We start from the raw sequence: 18,830 nt of genomic DNA on the forward strand, positions 1-18,830 counted from the left end.
TTGTATGAAAAAAAAGCCTTCCAGCTCCACTCACCCTCAGCAGCTTCAGGATTTGTGTTGCAATTACTGCTTTCTAATAATCAATTTATGTTGTTTTTCCTCTCAGAATGCCAACAAAAATGCAATTGCTGATCAGCAATCACCACAAGCTCATGATCTCATTGCTTTTCTCTTGTTTTGCTTTGTCTCATCCCAGCTTGTCTCTAGCACCAGCCTTGTGCTATGACAAAAATGTAATTGATGTTCTATCACAATTTAGCTCTGTAGATGTTTGTTTCTGGAAGAAAGATTCCTTGTAATGACTTGTAAGCATTGGGAGGGCATTGGACACTTGAGCCACAGAAATCTGTTCACACTGAAATCTGGAAAGGTTAACTTTATTGTTTGCTTTGCCCATGTATATACAAAACTTGACAATTGATCATCCATACCGTAAACTAAAAATATTGATTTTCTCAGGAATTCTAGACTGGAAAAAACATGATTATTTTTCAAGTTCTTCACTCAGTTCTTTCCGAATCTTTTCTTCTATTTTTGAAGTGTCATATTCTCTCAGCATGTCAAACTCCAGCCATGGCTGACTCCACTTCTGTGCTGCTTTCATTTTATGTTCTGGTAGCTCAAACTTTATTCCTTTTATATTGTATTTGGGTCTTTCCCACCGTTTTGACCATGGTTTAGGTTTCATTCGTACCTGCAGCTAGAGTGAAAGATTAAAAAATTAAAAAAACACAAAACAATAAAAAGGTATTAAGGAATTAATTTTTCATTGTGATCTTAGCAAAAGGTGACAACTGGTGCTCTAACAGGAGGAAAGTAAGAGAATTGACCAATTTGTCAGTGTGTTTATTATGTATTATATATTATTAAGTAGAATAGTATTATACTTTATGACTGTTATCATAGTATCTTGCAAAACTTAATTAACACTGTCTTGATTTATCACAGAGTCCTTAATTGAAACATAAATTGAAGCTGACTTGTCTTTTGTAGTTTTGCTGCTTAATAAGTTTAAAAAAAAAAAAAAAAAAAAAAAAAAAAAAAAAAAAAAAAGTAGCATGAGGGAAAGAGGAATTATACTGAGTTTCTACACAACACTCTGTCAGGGTCTGCTGTTTCTGGATCTTCCCTGAGATACAGATTTCAGGTGACTCTTCCATCTCTGTTACCTTGTTTCCTGATACCACTCCTGAAACAGTAACCACGTTAACAATAATGTTTCTGTAAGTAAAGCTTTCCCCTCTGCACAGTTCTACAGAATGTGGAGGCTGCTCCTCTTTGTGTGTCTTCAAAATTAACTCCAGAGGATGGAAGTGTTTATATTGTTACCATTCTTTCATTATAGAAACGGCACTAAGCCTTGCCTGATATTACCCACTTCTGATGGGTAACTGATGTAGCAAAGAGCTGTTGCAGCCTGCCAGGATAACACTCATGAGTGGAAGTTGTAAATAATCCTGTGCTTTCCCTCTCAAACACATGGCTCCTACCTTGTTGACAGGGATTTCCTCGTGGGCCATACGAGGCACGGGTCTCATGTTGACATCGAAGGTGCTGTACTCGGGGAGGGCATCTCGCAGGTACATCAGGTTCTCATCCAGCCTCTTCTCCAGCTTCAGCACCTCGATGGCCTGGATTCGAGGACTGTACAGCTCATAACAGATTTCAACCCCTTCGAGACAGAAAGCCTGGTTTAATCGACCAAATTCAGGAGAAATGCTAACACCCAAGCAATCGTGCTTCAGTTACACATTCCTGTATCATTGCAAACTTCTTTTTAGTCCTCAGAGCTGTGTACATTTGTGACTGGATCTGTGCACTGTGTGTGCACATTTCTTTGTAAATCAAATCTTTCATACAGAATGGCTTAAGAGACTTAAATGGCTCGAATTTAAGGAAGATGAACTTGGGTTTTAAACTTTATTTCCTTTTGGTTACAATGGCTGTTAATTATGCATCTCAGTGTAGGTGTAGTGTGTATGAAGAGACACCCACCCCTTTCATATTTGCCTTCAGAACTCCACTATTTGCACTGCCCCTGATTTTGCCATAATCCAGACTATGAACCTGTGATAAAACTCTTCTAATGCTTGTTAAAACAATTCACACCTACATCCCCAGTCCATGAAAACATACAGTTCTCAAACTGAGCTGGTATTTACATGGCAACAGACAGCCCAGGCTCAGAGATAAGAACAACCATAACAGAATGTCTAAAAATTACTGTGCAGTTCCATGCCTTCAAGCACAGAGCCCATCAACATTTCTGTGTACACAGTTTTAAACTTGCGCAGTACTCCAACAGGCAGACTCACACTTCCACTTCAATCTGCTGTTTTCCTCCCCACAGGCTAAATTTCTACAACATAAGACATTTTTTGCAGCATAATTCCCACAGCTGAAAGCCCACCTTGCTCCTCTATGACATTCCGAAGGACAAAGGTGGCGCCGAGTCCTTTTCCTCCTCTCTGAATGCAGATCCCAACAAAGCGCTTGGATTTGTCGCTGGCACAGGGATCCGCAGTCGTCACAGCCAGGACACTGCCTGCCAAAAAAATGGATTGAAATAAACACCCTGTCCCAATTAATGTCGACCAAAATGTGGGAAGAGTCAGGCAAAGTGTATCTCTTCAGGTGCATTTTGAAAATACTTTTGCTTCCCATCACAACAGAAAAACCTGCTAACGTGACCTGAATTAATACAGGTTGAAGTGATGCTGCAGGTTAACTGCAAACTTTCTTCACCTTTATTTTTTTGCTTTTCCCATCCACATTGAATATAATTATTCTAATGTATTTTTTTTCTTTAGCTCTACTGGTAAATCATATGCTCAAATGCCAGGATTGAAAAAAATCCATATAAGGAACACATTAGGATTACTCTTTTAATGAATCAAGATGTAAATATGAGATTAAAATATAAAGTATCACATATAGAAACACATCCTAGTCGATCTAACACACCTGAGACTTTATGTTATGTTTTACGCTGTTCTACATATGACAACACTTTTTAACACCCCACACAATGTAAAATACTGACAGAATTATGAAAGTTTTAGTGCTGACACTGACCAACATAGAATTCTGGGATGTTGAACACTTTTCTTCTCTGTATCATATCCTTTCTTTCCATGTAGTATTTAAGAGGGTCTGTTCTCCCTCTGGGAGGTATAAATTCAGGGCTCAGGAACCTGTAAGAAAAGCCAAACTTTTAAAAGTATGAAACAAAAGCATTTGCATTAAAAATACAAGACAATTCCAAGTATTTGGCCTAAGAATTACCAGCTGTTGCCTTTCCAGAGATATCAACTGCAGTCTATGAAGTCCCCAATTTTATTTAATTATTGGGTTTTGTTATCAAAAAGGAATTTTGATGTTGGTTTGGGGGTTTTATGTGGCCTTTTTGTTGTGGTTTTTTTTGTGGGTTTTTTTTTTTTTTTTTTGGTTGTTGCTGTTCTTTTAAACAGATTTTTTTCTCAAACTAGTAATACATGTTGGTGTCAGAGGAGCTGACTGAAGGAGGACAGTTCAGTTAGTGCTGTCACAGCTTAGGAACAGGTTATGTCATGGTTTAATTGTAATCCCCATGACAGAACACTTATTATTTGTTGGCTTTATAATAACAGATATGGAAGAATCTATTACAGTTTTTACAAATAGATTCTACAGGACACACCACATAAATGTCCCTTTGTTAAAGAATCTTAAATGGACTGGTAAAATTATTTTCTGCTACAAAACATTTAAACCATGCCAAAGAATTTCCTCATGGCCTGGACCTCAGTTATGTGACTGCTGAATTGAGTGCACACTTCCTGACACAGACTGGCTTGAGCTGAGAACCATTTCGAACAGGTATTTGGATGTGCTCACTCTGGTTTGGATGGAAAGACCACCTGGCAGGTGGATGAAGATGGACTCAATTCCATTGTAGAGATGCATCTTAAAAGTCCTGGATGGGGCCAGGAGAGAAGTGCCCAGCAGAGAGGAGGACAAATGCACATCTGCCCAACAAACCTCCTGGGGGCTGTGGCAGCAGAGGTTCTGGCTGGTGTGGCTGCCCAAGGGAGCCAACAACACCAAACCTACTCATGATCTTCAGTGTGAGGTTTTTTGGAGAGGGAAGATGAACAGAACAGCACCACCACTCTTCTCCCAGACACAGCACTGCAGTTTGAACCACTGGGTCATTTAAAGCAGCACAAATTGTGTTTAAAACCCAGGGAAGTTGTGGATGCCCCAGTCCCTGAAGTGTTCACAAACAGGCTGGATGGGACTTGCAGCAACCTGGTCTAGTGGGAGGTGTCCCTGCTCACAGCAGGGGGATTGGAATGAGATGATCTTTAGGTCCCTTTCAACCCAAACTCTTCTGTGATTCCATTAAGTGGGTTGAGGAATGTGACATCTCATGAAGGTACCAGGTCCTTGTCACAGCCAGGGATGTGTGTGCTCACAACTGGCCTTGAGGTCCAAGGCAAAGGCAGACCCAGGACTTGTGTCCCTGTCACCCCTGGCACACTAAAGAGATGCCTTTAACAGGCACAATCTGCTACATTAACCCCAAATTTGCAAAAGTATTTACTGTCCTATATATTTTCTTTTCATGATTCATTGCTTTCAGAAACTCCAGAAACAGTATTTTAAGGTGTTTTGAAAATATTTCAACACAAATGGTCCTTGCTAGGATTTTACAAACTGTGTTGGGGATTTTTTTGTGCAATACCTTGACTCTTTAAATAAGTGCTCACACAGTGCGCGGCCTGAGCCCAGCCCAGGTGCGGCTCTACCAGCCCAGGTGAGCAGCGGGACACCCTCACCTTCTCTCCTCCTTCTGTGTCTTCCTGTCAATAATGACGGGCTTCGGAGGCGGCTGGAATTTCGGTGGCTTTCCATCGCTGCTCACTCGATACCCCGATAAAGAAAAACACCCTGTAAAATACAAAACAACATCTTAAACACCCGTGATTTCAAGTTGAACCGCCCCCACCAGAGCAGGACAGGACACCGCCACCCGCCCGCCAGGCCAGGGAGGGCAGGAGCCTCCTCTCCCCCGCTTTATGGACCAGGGAGGGCAGGAGGGGGCACCGGACAGGGGGGAGGCTCGGAGGGGCCGGGGGGGTGAGGATGAGGGGCCGGGCGGTGCTCACGGCCGGGCAGGGCGATGGCGGCGCCCCTCGGCACCAGCCTCCCACAGGCGGCCGCCATGGCGGCTGCGGCGCGGCCGCTACGGCGAGCGTGGGGGGACAAAGCGCGGCGGGACAAAGCGCGGCGGGACGGAGCGCGGAGCGGTGCCGCCTCACGGGGCGGTGCTAAACTGGAACAGGTCTGGGTTGGATATTGGGCAGAAATTCCTCGTCGTGAGGGGGTGAGACGCTGGAACAGACTGCCCGGAGAATCTATGGACTTCCCATCCCTGGAAGTGTTCAAGGCCGGGTTGGATGGGGCTGGTTTAGTGCGAAGTGTCCCTGCCCCGCGGAGGGGCTGGAAGGGACATGAAAGACCCTCCCAACCCAAACCGTTCTGTGATTTAAGGGTGAAGGGGGAAACAAAGGGGCCCCTTTCACCTCCATCCCGATTTCGGGTGTGGCAGGAGGACCCTGTCCCCAAGCCGGGGAGAGGGGAGGTGCTGCCAGTGGGATTTTTCAGAAACACACTTCTCTGCGTCTTCATGATAAAAACACACTCAACCAAAGGTGGTTTTTTTTTTTTTTTTTTTTTTTTTTTTTTTTTTTTTTTTTCCAGGCCCCAGTGCTTTTCACCAAGATTAGTTTAGAAATTATTATATGCAAAAGTACTGCTGAGGTACTTTTAATATGTTTGTGTCAGTCAGGTTTCCTTGGCCATCGGTCTGGATTCAATTAGCGGCTGCAGAGGCAGGAGGAGGATGAATTTTAAATGCAGGTCTATAAATAACACCCCGCTGTTTAAACTTCGCAGAGATTCACTTCAAAATATCCCTGACCTCATGAACTAATTAGATCCATCATGTTGCCTGTGATGTTCCCCCAAGCCCCCACATTAACAACAGTAATTTCCTACTTTGTGGTCTGCTGTTTGGTTTCTTAATTGTGCTTTAGAAGACGATAAGGGGTGCAGAAGATAAGTCACAGTTTTTCTGCGATCTGCTGATTAACATTGAGTTAATAAGCAGGACATGGATGGGACAGAAGAGGGCACTCTGACCCTTAAAATACAAAAAAATCTCCACCAGCACTGAGCACACCACTCCTTCTCAAGTTTAATCTTTTCTTATGTTCTTATCCCTTACGTAAGCACTATTAAAAAGGTAGAATAATATTTTTCAGGGGGTGAGGAATTATCATGTAGGGATAATTCCAATAATTTAATGGTGATCGAGGAGATAACAAAATAGCTGTAAGGAGATGTGTGGCCTATGGCTTGGAAAACTGTAGATTTGTAGCTCACAACTGTCTTTAAAGAAGAGAATTGGATGTTTCAGTGTCAGGGAGCCACTTTTAACTCCCTGACTGACCACTGTGGACTGCAGACTAACAAAACCATTTCGGTGGGCTGGAACTGCCCTGAGCTCAGGGCTTCCCAGGAGAACCTCACTTCCCTTGAGGTGCCCTACAGGACCCAGAAACTTTCCCCTGTGTAATTCCCAGTTCCTCTGTGGGTTGTTGAGGCACCCTGGTGTCAAGACACTGGACCATGTGTTGTTTGGTCTCTTTTTCAGGAACAGCTTTCTTGAGATTGAATTACAGGGGCAATCCTGGGGAAGCTCACTTATGGCTCCTTACTACTCAAATCTGAGTTTCTTTGGGAAGAAAAGCAGGACAGGTGGTAAACAGTGCTTAGCCTGATACTCTCTCATCTATGGAAGTAGGATGTGGCCAAGATCTTCCATTAAATGTCATCCTTCATGTTAATGTCTTTGAAGTCTCCTCACTTGTTTCGACACCTTTCTTGAGGTGTTGTTTCAAAACTGAACATGGCAGTTCAGCAGTGCTCACAGTCTCCCCAAACACCCTCAGTTATCCAGCTGGACAAACTGCCACCTCCAGCCTATTCCAAACCCAAATCTCTTTGACATCAGCATTTCAGTGCCATCCTCCCTTGACATGTCCTTGCAAATATATCAATAAAGTCAACAGAATCTCTCCCAGGTCAGCAGTACAACTGATCCCTGTTTGCACTTCCTTGCTAAAGATTTCACTGAATGATGATCCTGCTCATTAGAGGAAAAAAGGCCAATATTTAAGGAGGAAGGAGACCTTGTGTTTTGCTCCCCACAATGTCACTCTGAGCCATTCATTTCTGATTTCTGATTTCTGCACTTTAACTCCACTTTGTTGTAACACAGCCTGGAGAGCAGACCTACAGACCATATGCTGCATTTGGAAGGTAAGAGAGGGGTGCACATTTCTGATGTGGAGATACCCGACAGATTGTTCTGACCTGCTTGCCTGGATTTAACCTGCTCATGTCCCCAAGAATGCAGTGCTTCAGTCCCAGCACCTCCAGATCAGGGCTGTCAGTATCACCTTTCAAAACTGCATTGCACTCTGAAATCCCAGAGATTTCTTCTGAACACCTGAAGCCACGTTGCAGCAGCCCCAACACAGCTGTCTGTGACCTGTCAGAGGGTGTGAAGAAGGGAGTGAATTTTCATATTGCTCAAGGGGACATGGACGTCTTTTTATAGGAAACACAGCAAAAAGTGGCAACACCTGCTGTTATTATTACTGTGTCTCTAAACAAAAAGGGATACCTGCAAGGAGCTAAGCTGCTCTGGAGAGCTGGTTTGTCGTCCATTAGGGGTTGAGAAGAGGCAGCTGGATGTCCCCAGATTACAAAAGAAATGGGACTGGCTCATGGAGGGCCTCTCCACCTCATATTCTAGCTAAATTGTGCCCTTTTCAAAACACCTGAATTTCGTATTTCGCCTCAATTTCAATATTCATAGCTGCTGTAGCCCTAGCAGTGGCTGGTGGAGCAGACATAGCTCCTTTCAGATTGTCCAGAGGCATCTGAACCATTCAGGCTCTCTTGCAAACCTGTGTCAGCAGAGACACAAGACTATGCCTGGATTTCTCTGTGTCCTGTTTATCCCAGATACCAAAGCAGCTCCATAAAGTACTCTGGAAAGGTTTGAGTATAGTGGATTTTATTAGAACCTTTAAACAATCTGATGTCAGTTCTAGTCTTTCTGGAAGCTTCCCTTTAATGAGACAATGAGTTGTTGGTTAACTTAAGGTGAGTTGACCTAGCTGAAAATAATCAGAGAAATCCCAAAATATTGCTTAAAATGACCTCAAGTGCCAGACCCTTCTGGATAGAGCAGCTACTCATTAAGGTGGCCATCAAGCATCCGCAATTATATTTTTTACCTTACTGTAGAGCAAGCAAAGAGGAGAAGGAGAGCTGTTCTTCAGACACAGCATCCCAGCACTGAGCTCAGGAAAGCGATGGACTGGAAAATCTTCAGCTCGTTCTGTCAAAACAGCCCCGGGCCTCAGTTGTTTTGGAGTGTGCATCCTGCTGGAGCCACACACAGTTAACCCTGCCAGGCCAGTGCTTGTTCTCCCCTCTGTGCAGTGCTGGGAAAGTGGCCACATCTGCTCCTCTGAGCCTGAGGCTTCCAGAGGGCCTCTGGCAGTGGGCATGGCTTCCACAACACGTCACCACCATGTTCATGCACACTTATGCTCTTCCATTTCCTTTTCCCTTTGTTTAATTCCAGCCCTGGAGGGTAAATTGTTATTGTATAACCTGCATGGGAGAAGAAAAAAAAAACGTGTGCCAATGATTTCTGTCAGGGTGCAGGGGATATATGAAATGTGGACTGGTCTGTTGGTAGCTTTGCCAGTGCCTCAGTAGATACTGGCTCTGTGTTCAGAGTCAGAAGTGTCTTTAAATTCTTTTTGAAATCTGTGATGTTTTCAGATCATTGAGAATTTGTGCTATGTCGCTTTGTAGTTTTTCTTGGGTCTTTTTTTTTCTTGATTATGTCCCCACTCAGAATTCAGTTTCCTCTGGGATGTGTGGCACCCTTACAGGTTACAGAAGGGACAACAACACTGGCTGAACTCAGCATTTATAAAACATTCAATTCTCCTAACTTTCTGATTTAGTAAGAAATTTTAGAGATTAAATGTGTCTAATATGGAAGCCGATGTTGAAATTAATCTCATAATCCAATAATCTGTGTAGTAGACAAGTATATAATTGCTTTAGAGGTTAAAAGAGTGAGATGTTATGAGTTTGGAGAGTTATGAAGAATTTGTGACAAAGTAAGATTAAGTTTAGTAAATGATGCCAGAGGTCTATCCCTTATGTAGTTAATTCTTGGGTCTTCTTGAGTCCTCTATGGTCCAGATGCCAAGGGGTGTTCTTGCCTCTGAGCTTCTATAGTCTGAGTGATGGAGGCTGAGTTCTTGAGCCATTTTATGGAAAGCTGCCCCAGAAACACCATTAAACAAATAATTCATTGACTAGTCCAGGCAGCTGCTCCAGTTCTTATCTCAAACTGAAAGACATGTCTTGCTTTGGGAGCATCTGCCTCATTCCAGAAACTGGAGATCTTGTCTTTCAGAAACAGTCTGGAACACCTTGAGACCTGAAGAGACCACTGATGTCGCCTTCCTGTTTCCTGAGCTGCTAACAAAAGCCGCAATTGAAATGGATTATAAAAGAAATCCATTCATCTTGAAAGGCAAGTGTAATCTAAAGACTGATGGGTGAACTCCCAGATACTTTTACATTTTATAGAGTCAATATTTGTTCTTTCTCCATTTATAACCCCATTACTCTCTCTAGGTGGGCAGGAGATTTCAAGGGGGACCATTTGTTTTTCTTGATTAATGCATTAATGCTGGTGGTTTGTCATAGTAAATTGTATCTACTATCTCAACCTCCATATGCAGGAGGAAAAGCAAGTAAAAAATTTATGATCAAATTGCTCACAGTCACAGCTTCTCATTATTTTTAATAAAGCAAATCAACTTCTGCTCTTCATTATTGTGTGGCTAGTGACTAACCTGAAGAGAAAATGTATCTTATATCCTTTGTTGTAAAAGTCCTTTAGAAATCATAATATTATTTTCCACTGCACTGGCTCAGCTGTAAGCAGTACTATTGTGTGAAAATAGGTGGGAGAGAGAAACTGCTGCAATATGTCTTACATCTCACTTTGCCTCCCTCTGGACTCATAGCAGGACTTTCACCTGAGAACTGGGCTTTACAAGCTTTGAGCTTCTGCCTCTTCCACCACAGAAGCAGCAGCAGCTCTGGACACTGTCCTCCCAAACCAGATGAAGAAGCTCTCAGCTCTCCTTGTTATTCGCAGCACCATTTGTGGCAATCTTCTTTGGGTGAAAACCAAACTGCCACAAATCAGACTCATTTTAATGGACAAAGCTTTTCCTCTACTGTCAGAAGGTACATTTTACAGAGGGAGCATTAGGTGGAGATGAGCTGGTGTGTTGTGTTGGGATAGATTCAGTGAACTGAAAAAAAAAATTGTTTTATCTTTCACTGTGGGAAAGGAGAAGGGAATTTGGTTAGTTATGCATGTCCAAGATGGGGTTAGGAAGTGAAGCAAGAAATTACCAGCAGTGTAGTAATAAATGTAAGAGATTCTCCATGGACAACAATACCTGAGATTGAGATTGACCAGGAAAGGGCTGTGCATGAAACAACACCCAGGGGATAAGTGCAGGACAGGGCAGAGCAGAGCCCCAGAGTGCTGGGCAGGGAAAGGTTGGGAGGGTGATACTGGCATGTCAGTCTTCACAAGGGGATAGTCCAGCAAAAACTGAAAAGATCTTGGAGTCTAAATGGGCTTTAATCTCTTTTTGCCCCTGCTGAGATGTTTCTGAGGGAAGTTACTTGTGTTAGAAAAGCTATTTTTTGTACTTATTTCATATAGTCTCTGGATGCACGCAACCACAAAGCTGTACCCATACACACAGAGCTCTGCACACAACACTGCTGTCAGTGCAGGCAATGCCCAGCCTGGTGAACTCTGACATTTGCAAATCTCTTGTAAAAAGCTGTAAAAACCTGTAAAATTCCCTTCCTTCCTCTGCATCCTTTGTAGCTGGTCTGGTGAGTAGCGTTACTGCATTAGGTATCAGTGATGTATGAACCAGGTGCTCAGAGACAGTGACTGCAGCCAAATTTCGGTATGAGCTTTCTGCAGTGGGAAGTATCTCTTTTGCCCTAGAAGCAAGTTAACTGGAGTTTCCTAATGATAATGTTGTGGCTACAGAGTGTGGAGATTTGACTGTCTTGGGCTTCAATGCCCTTGTAAGTTCCATGGGTTGTTTTAGATGACATAGTCCAGTGCTGTCTGCACTGTCCAACACACCTGGACTTTGTCACAGGATAGTCTCATGGGACCACTGTGAAAAAAAAAACAAAACTGGTGATATTATTGGCCTGAGCACTAAAATGCATGTGAAAGCATATGGTTACTCTTGAAACAGCCCTCTCAAATGGAAAAGATTTAAAAGAGGAAAGGAAAATGTATGTTTAAGTACATGTGAAAGGAGAACACAAACCTGTTCTTCTTGCAAATGGTAGATGTGGTCCATTGTTGAATTTGCACCGATGCCAGCAAAATTACACTTGAAATTAGTTTTCCCCATTCAGCAGAAAAGCATTTCCTCTGATTCCCTTTGATTTTTTACCAGTTTGTGATCTGTGGGCCAGAGGTTTTTTGTGTAATTTGCTATCTGTACAAAACCAAGGGAAATAACCTCTGCTCCAAGGCAATGATAAATCTGAGGCGAAAGCTGATCTGTCTGAGTTACGTTGGAACCAGGGAAGACAATAAGGTTTTTATGTTTTTTCATTGACTTCTCCAGATTAAAAGCAAACTTAAGCACAGTCTATGCTGGATGCTCATGAAGGAATTCTCTGTCCTACTGATCACTGTAAATAGGTGGGAGCACAAACACATAGCAATGTGGGCTGTAGCTGTGCTGGAGTCTGGAGACTGCAGGATACACTGTCATTCCTGAGCAGCTCTAGTCAGGCTTGCCAGGGTAGCAGAAGGAGAAGCACTGGCAGACAGTCTGATCTGGGGTTCTTTTTTCAGTTCTCAGCCCATGCCATTCTGTCTTTACCAAGCATATTACAAACTCCTGAAATACTGTTGGGTCTCTTAGGACACATCATCTGTTTGTGGTCGTGCTATCAAACTCCAAACCACAATTCCTTCCTGCCTATTGGGAATGGCCAAAGTTCTAAGCTCCATGGCCAACTCCCAAGCCAATGCACAGAAATGTTCTGGATGCCAGGTGGCCTGGATCAAAAGTGAAACAAGGACTAGTCCAAAATGTGAGTGGCAGTGCTTGTGTTCAGACTCTTATGTGATTCAGCCTATTAGTATAGAGGTGGATTTTATAAAAAGGCTTCATGACAATGCTTTTGTGGGACAATCCTTTTTGTGGGAAAGGTCTCTGGCAACAAAAATGGCTTTTCCAGTGTAAGTTAATAGTTTCTGTAAGGATGGTCTGTGTGTAAAGGATGTGTGCCCATGAGGGACAGAAGAAACTGAGGGAATGCTAAAGGGCTCTCTTGTCCTACATGCTACTGCCCTTGCATGTCCTCAGAGTGGAGTGCAGAGGTTTGGGATAAATGCCCATGATATAATTTTAAGGATGAATGTTGAGATGATTCCTATTTTTTATCAAATAATATCATAGCACGTTACTCCCATGGGACAGGCAGAGAACTTGTACATGAGTTAATCTGAGAAACAATTCTGGTTCCTGTGGAAATTAAGGATAATGTAAATTGTTTGGGAGGGTTGGTGGTAAAACAGGAAATACAGAAGGAAGAACCTAGTAGAGATCCAGATTAAAAGGGATCTGTAACCTGAAGTGACTCATGCCTACATAGCAGCAGGATTGAGACAATTCTCCCTTGACTATCATAGGTGATATAACAGGAAAAACATACTGCTACTCACATTGCATCAGCTGGGATGTCTCTGCTCTTCAAAGCCTAGACCAGTGAGGTCACAGACAGGTATCTTCAGGTGTCAAATTCAGCCTCTCATCTAAAAAGCACTCCCAGAGAGCTATTGAATGTACTACTGGAAAGATAGTGGTAGAAAATTGTAAAGCCAGTACCTACCATCACCCAATTAATGGTGAAATCTACCCAGAAAAGCTGTTAGAAGAGGATTTATGAGTCAGGTCAAGTGGAGAACAGTTTCACTTTACAGTTATCAGAAGACAGTGCAGGTCCTGAAGGTCCCAGTGAACTTGTCTCTTGAAACCTTTATGTGATTTGCAGTGTAATACAAAGATCAAGATGATTCCAAATTTCTGTAGTTCTAATACAGTGATTAATCTGAGAACATCCTGTGCACAAGGTACCAACTAAACCTGACTGGATATGCCAATGCCAGAAAAATCACCAGATTGCACAGCATCCTCTAACACAGAATATGGAATCATTATAATAAGAGAATGCCAGCTGAGAGAGGTTTCAACACCACTTACTTAGGGAGACATGAGGAAGAAGTTTTCAGCATTGTCATGGATGACTTTGTGGTCTCCATATATTTTACTTTTCACTTTTTCACTTTTGCACCAGTTTGTTCACTGTTTCCCAATGTTTCAGTGGGATAAGTGCATCACTTGGGGCTTTTCCTCTACACAGAATTTGGTTGAAGCATTACCCCCACTTGAAACCTGTCCAGCATGGAGTAAAGTCCTCCAGGTTTTCTGTTCATTTTGTAAACTGAAGTGATTGAGTGACACAAAATGTGAAAACTTCAAAGGCTTCTTAGTTTGAATATTCTGCACAGCTGTTGTTTAGCATTGAATATGGAGAGAGAGGAGTATTTTACATGTGAGATACTTGGTGTTGTATTGCAAAACTGCATTATGTGAAGTCCTCTGCCTTCAAATTGATGAAAGCAAACAGTGCTGATTTCCATGAGTAACCCCATCTGTTTCCATAAGACACTCTTCGGGGAAAGATTAAGAAAAAAGAAACAAAGAGCTGTACTCTGCTGGGAAACTTTGCTATTTTACATTGAAGCTCTGACCACCCAGTTTACATATATTTCTGTAGGTATAAATGCACATATACTTTGTTATTAATTTACATTCATTTAGAAGGGATGTGGCCAAGTGGAAAGAGCTCTGGCTGGACTTAAAAAGTATTTAATATTTTCTTATCTCTATCAATTTCCACTGGCTGACATTGAAAAAGTAGTGACCTCAAATATATGACTGTTCTTTGTCCATGTGTGAAGTGGCAGAACGCAACAGGGCCTTTCGGAGAGTGCTTTGAAACCCTATGGAAACAACAGTAAGAAGTGAATGATGTTACTAAGGTTAGAAAGAAAGACTAGTCTTTAAAAATTTGTATTAATAAATCTGCTTGTGACTGTGTAAACAAACAGGGCTTCAATCCTACATCTGGTTCTCTAGCTGAGAGCTGTTCCTGGTCCAGCTCTTCTACTGACCAACCTTTGGAAGGAAGAGGTTCATGGTGCTAGGTTAGTAAAAAATAGGAAAGTGTTACCAAAAATCAGGCCTGGAAGGAAGTAAGGTCAGCACAAACAGCATTAAACTGGGAATCATCCTAACTGGGTCCATTCCTGATTGTCATTTATGAACTGGGTAATGCTGGGTTCACGAAACTGAATGATAAATTACTTCCTTTCTCACTGCCTCAGTTTCCCAACTGCAGTTGTACTTAACTGTACTTTGGGAATTTGCATGCATGTTTCAGATATTGCAGTTTTATGTGCAGCAGGAGCAGGAGAGGATCTGCAAGAGAGGAGCATGGGAGCAGAGAAAAATGCACTTAAGTAACATAGTTAAAAGGAGGACTGAGGTACAGTTGTTGAGCATGTTCGACTTAGTGAGACTTCTCCACAATTATTCTGTGGAGGGAAAGAGAGCAAATATTCCTCCAAGCTAAAATGTAATGCTGGATTGCATCAGTACTGGTCTATTCCCACTTCTGGGTGGCTTTGGGGACAAGGAATCTAAGAGAATGTGTATCATTATACATGTTATTACCTATCCCCAGAGACGTATTTGAAGGCATGGATGGATTTCAAGGGCTGTTACTCCTAAAAGTAAAGTTCCATTTTGGTGTTGCCTTGATTCATGTTTACCCCATGAGACTGTCCATGACAGCCATCCTTTGTCTGTGCTGCGCTGGGACAGGTGGCCTCTTTGCCTTCCAAACACAGCTGATGTTCCCACATGCCCCAGGGAATAAGGGTATTATGGAGATGGGCTTTAACTGAATTGTCTGTTTCTCAAAGGCTACTTTTCTTTTCTTTTGTTTCTTTCTCTTTTTGGCAAGAGTTGCTTTCTTCTTTCCTTTTGGAAGACATCTATACAGACTTACTTAAAAACAACGCCCTCAGAGGACAAGACACTGATGTAAACTTCCTCCCCTTTGGTTTGACTTTATTCACAATAACCTAAAGGGCTGCTCAAGCTCGCTGCCCATGTTTAGCCTTAAACCCTTTGCCACCAGAAGTCTTTTTTTTTTTTTTTTTTTCTTCCCCATGTACTGAGTCCGCCAAACCTAATTACCCTTTAATCAGTAAAATCAACACCTGCTAACAGGGTGGGCTCTTTTCAGCAAATAGTGCTTCCCTTTTCCAGAGCCTGATAAATTTCCAGGGGGTCCTATTGTTTCTTTGTTCTGCTGATAAGGAGCTTTGACTGATAATCTGGTAATGGGTATGGTTATCTCGTGCCTGTAAGACAGCACTGGTGAATCTTCCTCTTGGCAAGGGCAGCAGAACTAGGTGAGACAAGAATTATACATAGATGCCAGGAGTCAAATCTCCTGCTATTTTCTCTTTAAAACTTAGGTCAACCCTGGAAAAATATGGGTCAGAGAGGTTTGGCAGCTGAGATTAAAGTATCAGGTGAAATAAAGAGCAAGACAGCCTGTAGAAGTTCCTGTTTGGTTTTTTTTTTTAAATCTTGCTTAAGCAGCCCTCTGTGAAAAAGTAAAGGGGCAGAATTGTCTGCAGAGAGAAGGGACTGGGGCTGGATTGTACAGAGCCTGTTGGACCTCAGGATGTGTCTGTGCTGTCAGGGCAGCCCAGAGTCACCACTGTCCTTGAGGAGACTCATCTGCAGCTTCACTGGAGACCCTCAGTGTGTGAAGAGGAGTTGTGGGAAGGCGGTGCTTAGGTGCAGATCAGGCCAGAACAACCCCTTGTTCTGTGGTCATGGACAGGATCTGAGCTCAAACTCCAGTTTTACCACACTGCTCTCATCCTCTGTGTGGCTGTTTGGAACTTGACCAAGTGACTGTATGAGCAAAAGACAAACAGGGCCATGGGGCTTACAGCTTCCCTTGGGGCCTGATTCTAGTACACACACCACCCCAGGACAGATTTCTGGTGGAAAAAATTACTCTGGTATTCATGGCAGCACTATTGAAAATGTTTTTCACATGTAATCAGTCTGATATTCATCTGAGATATTCACATATAAGCCAGTCTGATATTCATCTGAGAACAGCTGAAACATTGTTAGAAATTTCAGAATAAGAAACACTTTATAAGTTCACTTCTCTGAAAAAAACTTGGAGCCCTTTGGGCTGAAGTTTCTTACATTTGTTTTTAGCTCTAATATCAATGTTTTTGGAGGGTTTCACTTAATTCCATGTGGATGAACAGGACAGAGGAGTGAAAACCACTTGTGGTTTTCCTTGGATGTTTCCACTGAGGTTATTTTTGCTGGATAGGAGCTGCAGGTTTGTTCAGCAGCTGTGTGTGAGCCTGGCCCCATCTCCCCTTGGCAGCCCCACACAGTGCAGCTCCATAGGTTTGAATATATGGATGCACAGGCTGCTAAATGTCTGGTGTTTGCTTTGCCTGTGAAATACATACTCCTCTCTCTGCACCAACACTCAGCTTCTGCCCTAACCTGGATATGTGGGATATGTCCATTATTTACATGCAAACATATGCCTGAGCTGCAGCTAAGGCTGGTGACAAAAGCCCAGGACCTCCTTCCTGTACCCAAGGACAAAAGAGTTTGCCCATGTATCTGTGTCCCCAGTTCTCAGCTCTTTCAGATTAACATGACTGGCTTGATGCTGCCAGGATATGGATGAAAATCAGGCAGGATCAAATACTGGATGTGCTTCCAGGTGAGCTGGAGCCTTTCTTTAACTCTGCATGGTGAGCAGTGCTCAGTGAGCATCTAGGGCTGTGTTAGTTGGAGGTTAAAGTAATTGCTATGGAAGGAGCCAGGACTCTTGGATCTCAAGGCCAGGTTGGATGGGGCTTGGAGCAACCTGGTGTAGTGGAAGGTGTCCCTGCCTGTGGCAGAGAGGCTGGAGTTAGATGATCTAAAAAGCCCCTTCCAACCCAACCCTTCCACAATTCCATGAAAACAGAGGTCTGGATCTGCTGAAAAACCCTCTGTTGAGATTGATGAAGGATAGAGGGGTCCGGTGGGTTAGAGGGAGCCTGGCATGGCTTTCTGCTGTCAAAAGAAAGGAGGGTTTTGGATATGTGGCTGATACCAGTCCCAGTCCTGCAATGAGATCCAGGAGGGTTTGATCCCTGGGCCTGTGCAGTCTCCTCCACTGTAGGATCACTCTCAACAGGGGACACAGAATTGTCCTGTCGCCAGTCTGGCAGGACACTGCTGCTCACACGGATTTAAGCAGCAGCTACAAATACCCGTCATACCAGAAATCCATGTGAATTCAGGTGCTTTGTTTTGGGCTCCCTCCTTTGAAAACTCTCCTCATCCTTTTGTCTCTCTGCACCAGAGAGACAAGAGCCCTGCATATCTAATCCAACAATAGCTGGGCTCCTCCAACCCAGCCCCCTGGGGCACCCCTTTCCCCCCCAGCAGCTCACAGTGCCACAGCTGGACAGCTGCACACCAACAGTCTGCAGCAAATTTGGGCAAAGAGGTGGCTTTTAGGACCCTGGGAACTCCGCCAAGGCTCAGGTAGGTCTGTCTCATTCCTCAGCCGGGATTCATTCACTCCCAGGGATGTGAGTGTGTGTGAGTGTGTGTGTGTGTGGCGAGTGCTTTTCCTTCCCCGCCGCTGGCTGCGAGCCTCCCAAGCAATGGGACTAACGCTGTTCTCCGGGCAATGAGGAGTGCTGGGCAGGGGCAGAAACCGCTTTCCTTTCCTCTGGAAGAAAACAAGCCGTGAGGACACCTAAAGATGTGCTGCCCAGATGTGTTTCCCACCTCCACCTTCCTCCTAGGACTCGTGTGCTTGACAGCTTTCAGCAACTTTGCCAAGACTTCTGCAGACTTCTCAGGTAGGGAAAGCGCCGATCCTTTCCTGTGCTGCTCGTGCATGGGGGCTCTTATTCCAGTGCTCAGGAGCAGCTCAGGGAAAGGGGATGTGAGCAGATCTGGGAAGTAATTTTAATCTTTTAAAGATAAGCCAAAGATGAAATGTGTCTTCCGTAAGAGGATTTTAAGTTTCTTAAAAGCCTTTCTCAATAATCAGCAAAACTATTTCAGAAGAGTTAGTCTGACTAACTTTGGAAACAGGAAAAAGAATAGTGTTAACTTGTGTAAATTTGTAGCAGGAATGGTATTAGCCTGTGTAGGTTTTTAGGAGGTTTTGGGCTGTGTTTCTCACAGGAGTGAAAGGAGATGAATTAGGGAAGTGGGAAGGTTTAGGATGTAAATTAAAGCTAACATAGTAAGCCTAAATTATTTTGTAGTGGGCCAGATTCGCTCCTCTTAGCATACAGCTCCTGATTGTTGCAAAAGCCCAAGCCCCCTGAGCTGAGATAAAGGAGGTGCATGCACAGAAAAAATTATATTCTGAGTCTGTGTTTTCTTAAGCTGCAAAAAAATGTGTCTCATTTATTAATA

At 43.3% G+C, this 18,830-nt stretch overlaps 2 protein-coding genes across 3 annotated transcripts in view; one reads left to right on the top strand and one right to left on the bottom strand.

Annotated features, from left to right (window-relative positions):
• Positions 1 to 363: 363 nt before the first annotated feature.
• On the bottom strand, positions 364 to 5,227 carry MRPL19 (mitochondrial ribosomal protein L19). Its single transcript, XM_083858127.1, has 6 exons — positions 5,151 to 5,227; positions 4,821 to 4,932; positions 3,076 to 3,194; positions 2,411 to 2,545; positions 1,491 to 1,672; positions 364 to 700 (listed from the first exon to the last, which is right to left on the bottom strand). The coding sequence occupies exons 1-6, from the start codon at positions 5,206 to 5,208 to the stop codon at positions 485 to 487; spliced, it is 822 nt and encodes a 273-aa protein (XP_083714253.1). The 5' UTR covers positions 5,209 to 5,227; the 3' UTR covers positions 364 to 484.
• Positions 5,228 to 18,162: 12,935 nt separating this feature from the next.
• The window catches only part of EVA1A (eva-1 homolog A, regulator of programmed cell death), a gene marked incomplete at its 5' end in the record, with an annotated part of 204,322 nt that continues 203,654 nt past the window's right edge, over positions 18,163 to 18,830 (top strand). For both annotated transcript variants that reach the window (XM_083858061.1, XM_083858062.1), the window contains one exon: positions 18,163 to 18,262. In XM_083858061.1, coding sequence (XP_083714187.1) covers positions 18,163 to 18,262 — 100 coding nt within the window. The remainder of the gene's footprint in view (positions 18,263 to 18,830) is intronic.

This window comes from Zosterops lateralis (genome assembly GCF_965231275.1).
Source record: "Zosterops lateralis genome assembly, chromosome: 3".
NCBI lineage: Eukaryota > Metazoa > Chordata > Aves > Passeriformes > Zosteropidae > Zosterops > Zosterops lateralis.